This window comes from Zingiber officinale, chromosome 9A (genome assembly GCF_018446385.1).
Source record: "Zingiber officinale cultivar Zhangliang chromosome 9A, Zo_v1.1, whole genome shotgun sequence".
Taxonomy (NCBI): Eukaryota; Viridiplantae; Streptophyta; class Magnoliopsida; order Zingiberales; family Zingiberaceae; genus Zingiber; species Zingiber officinale.
Window position 1 is genome coordinate 5,454,165 of NC_056002.1, and position 3,997 is coordinate 5,458,161.

The window sequence follows — 3,997 nt, forward strand, 5'->3', positions numbered from 1 at the left end:
TAATTTCCAATAAGGTTCTTTCTAGCAAAATTAAGGGCTCAATAATTTTCTTAATTTTATGAAATTTTAGAATATTACTGAATAAGATCTTTTATATATGAAAATATTGGAAATAAATATAATGATAGGACTAATATTATATATCACATTCTTTGTAATTTTAAACAAATTTATTTGTGGCATACATTTGTTATTTTTTAGGTAGCATGTGATCAATTAGTTTTTTTCTTCTAAAGTATATAGATTGATAGATACAAGAGTAAAATAATAGATTTATTAAGTTATTAAGTATCAAGTATGTTGTTAGCTTTTTATTATTATATTGAGCATCATTATACTTTCTTAATAGCATTCTATCTTTCATATTATGGTAGTATAGAATCATATTATGTTTTTTAATGAGACATCTTATGATTTTCTCCAAACCTCCCATGTTTGCCTTTTATGTTTCCGGAATGAGTTTGGTCATGGCCTATGTCTTCAAGTGCTCTTTCACATCTAAGCGCGAGTGATGATTAAGCGGGAGCAAGAAAACCAATAATCTCCTTCTTGTCCTTCTAAGGGCAAAGAAAGTGCTTGTATGAGGGTTCAATGACTTAGCTAATCAAGTCTAAGCAAGTGGAACGCTACACACATTTTAAATGAGGTGATGCATTAGTGAAGCCTCATTCTCATATATAGCATGGTTATTCCAATTAGCGAAACACTATAGTATGCTTGGTGAGTGATGGCTCAATCTATAGATAGAAAGCCCTATCATAAGAAAGTACTATGTTAGGTTTGGAAAGCGATTGAACCAAGGTATTGATACAAGTTTTTCCTTTCCATAGTCTGCCAAATGACTCTACTCCACCTAAATTATATTCTTCAATTTCAAACCTTACACATGCATGATTATACATACATACATACATATATATATATATATATATATATATATTCTATTTAGGGGGGTGTATATTTGGATAGCTTTATAAATTTTTATCATGTTATTTTTATATCATTTGGATAATTTTTATCATACAATAATTAGAACAAAAACTTGAAAAAATTATGAGTTGTGAGATCTTTATATTTACAGAATGATTAATTTTTATTTAATCCTTAGTGGTGAAGGCACACACTAATCCAATTATCTTTTCAACTAACACGTGCTTGGGTCACTCACAATTATAATTTTGAAAACACCATAATTCTTGATGCGATAGTTGTTGGAAAATTATGGCTTGGCATTATTTCTAATTAATTCACACTACCCAAATTATAATCCTCTTTAATTAAGAACAAGTGAACTAAAAAAAAGAAATATTATTTTTAATCATTACAAGGGGAATTGATCGATTAATTTTAATGTTGATATTTAATCATCTTTATTTTTTAAAAATAAAATAAAAGATTTTGTTTACCCCCTACCATTTTATACTGCTGTTTATCACTTTAATACATTTATTGTGGTATTTAATTTTGAATATTATATAAATGTTGATCACAAAAATGAATACGTCTTCCACTATTTGTGTGGGACCCTCCACCAGCCGAAATAATTCTATAGAAGAAATAATAATAATAATAATAATAATAATAATAATAATTCATCTAGAAAAGAATCCATAAAATGAGAAATAAAAAGGATGAGGAGGGAGGGAGGAAGGTGGGGGTGGTTATTCCAGGAGGAATGAAGACGGTAGTTTAGTGCCGAAAAAGGGGCCTCCTTTCCTCTTTCTTCTCTTCCTCATCCGCTCTCCTTGCCCAGCATCAATCGTGAGTATTCGCAGCTTTATCATCTTCGAGATCTCCGTTTGGTTCCTCCCTCTTTGCTGTGATTTGTTCGCTTTTGAATCGATGATAATGAGCTCCGTCTTGTTCCGAGCATGCTAAAGATGTGATTTTTTTTTGTGGTTCCTTTTTTTTTTTGTTTTTGATCTCAGGGGACCAAATCCGGAGGAGAAGAATATGCCAGTTTGTGAGTAAAGCTTTTGTCTTTCAGCTGGGATCTTTGTGTTTGTGGGTTAAATTTTTGAGGCAGTTTCTTGTTTCCGATGTCTCTGTGTTCCGCCCTCTTCTACTTTTCCCCCCAATAATAGAGCATTCTTGGAATCTCTATGATAAGATTGATAGGTTACATTTTTCGCCATCTAGATCGACTCTTCGTCGATTTTGGCCCGGAAGCATTTCATAAAAGGGCTAAAGGTTCAATTTTTATTGTATACCGAACGATGCAAACGATGTGTAAACATTGATTCTAGAATCGTTTTGTGTAGAGAAAAAAAAAACAAAGGTTTCAGTTTTAGTTGTTGCGGTGTGGTTGGTTTTTCATTTTTGATCCGGTGGATCATTTCTTGTAAAGGGAATAGGGATCTCAAAATGTGCCCCGCTGGGAATTAGGTTTTCTCATTTGGTTTGGAATTGGGAGATATGTTGGAAGACCGCCATTATTTGATCTCCAGGGTGTTTGAGGGCAGTTCTGACCAAGAATCCAATTGGCATTACCTGGCTTATCATTTCCATGAGTCCTTGAACACCAAGAAACGGGTATTAGACGAAGGATTGGCAGAAGAGGAGGAAGAACGAGGTAAAAGGAAGAAATCTCTGCACCAACCTGTTAGCCCCGACCCGGGAGATATGAATCAATCTCTCGACGATTCTGATGATCACACAAGTAATGAGGCACACGGTAATTCAAACATCTTGAACAGGCTCACTGGGGATTTAATAATGACATGCTTTCTGCACCTTTCTCGGTCTGATTATGGTGCAGTTGCATCCGTCAACCATGCCTTCCGCTTGATGATTCGGGATCTCTACAAGCACCGACGCCAGCAGGGGATATCTGAACACTGGGTCTATTTCTCATGCACTGCCCTGCAATGGCAGGCATTTGATCCGTATCGCAAACGCTGGATAAAAGTTCCTCCGATGCCTGCTAGTCTTACTGAAACATTTACCTTTTCAGACAAGGAATCGCTTGCCGTGGACACGGATCTCCTGGTTTTTGGACGGGAGATGACTTCTTCTGTTGTTTTCAGATATAGCATTTTGAGCAACTCTTGGTCCCCAGGAGTTGTTATGAACTCACCAAGATGTCTGTTTGGATCAGCTAGCCTTGGGGGGAAGGCTATTATCGCTGGTGGCATTACCAATAACGGCGAGATTCTGAACTCCGCAGAGCTGTATGATTCAGAAACTCGGAATTGGGAGGCCCTTCCTCCCATGAATAGAGCAAGGAAGATGTGTTCAGGAGTGTTCATGGATGGCAAATTTTATGTTATTGGTGGAATGGCTAATGAAAGGGAGGTGTTGACATGCGGGGAAGAGTACGACATGAAGCGAGGCTCGTGGAAACTGATTCCAAACATGTCTGCTGGTCTCAGTGGTGAGAATGGTGCACCACCACTTGTAGCTGTGGTGAACAATGTGCTGTATGCAGCTCGCTACGCTGACAATGTTGTGATGAAGTATAACAAGGAGAATAATAAATGGGAATGGCTGGGAAAGTTGCCCGAGAGATCTGACTCAATGAACGGCTGGGGCATCGCCTTCCGAGCCTGCGGCGAACGATTAATAGTTATTGGGCGCCGAGGACCTCGCGGAGGGATGATTGAATTAAATTCTTGGGTTCCGAACGGAGGGCAACCTGAGTGGAAGACTATTGCCATTATGCAATCTGGTGACTTTGTTTTCAACTGTGCTGTCATGGGCTGCTGATTTTCTTCTTATTTAAGGCATAATTGTATTTTACTTCTTGCAAGAAAGATGTACAATGCTGGCTTGTAAGGAGGGGGCATAAAACACTAATTTTGCCTAATTGGTAGTTTCTACCTTCTCTGATAATTTGGTTGAGCTGATGAATCAATTGACATCTGCCACATCTGTAACATCAATTTGCATAACTTTTTGTATTCATTTCTCCCCATTCATACACTTTAAGTTGGAAGTATTCTGTTAATTTTATGAAACAGGACAGTGAATGAAAATGCTATTTTGGCTATTTGTATCA

The 3,997-nt window shown here is 37.0% G+C and overlaps 1 protein-coding gene across 1 annotated transcript; it reads left to right on the forward strand.

Moving 5' to 3' along the window:
- The first annotated feature begins 1,623 nt into the window (after positions 1 to 1,623).
- On the forward strand, positions 1,624 to 3,997 carry LOC122019942 (F-box/kelch-repeat protein SKIP11-like). The gene is made up of 2 exons (XM_042577592.1): positions 1,624 to 1,761; positions 1,929 to 3,997. Exon 2 carries the CDS (start codon positions 2,416 to 2,418, stop codon positions 3,703 to 3,705), a length of 1,290 nt encoding a protein of 429 aa, XP_042433526.1. The 5' UTR covers positions 1,624 to 1,761; positions 1,929 to 2,415; the 3' UTR covers positions 3,706 to 3,997.

Coding starts and splice junctions, on each gene's coding strand:
- LOC122019942 (XM_042577592.1), top strand. CDS start 2,416: ATGTTGGAAGACCGCCATTATTTGATCTCCAGGGTGTTTGAGGGCAGT.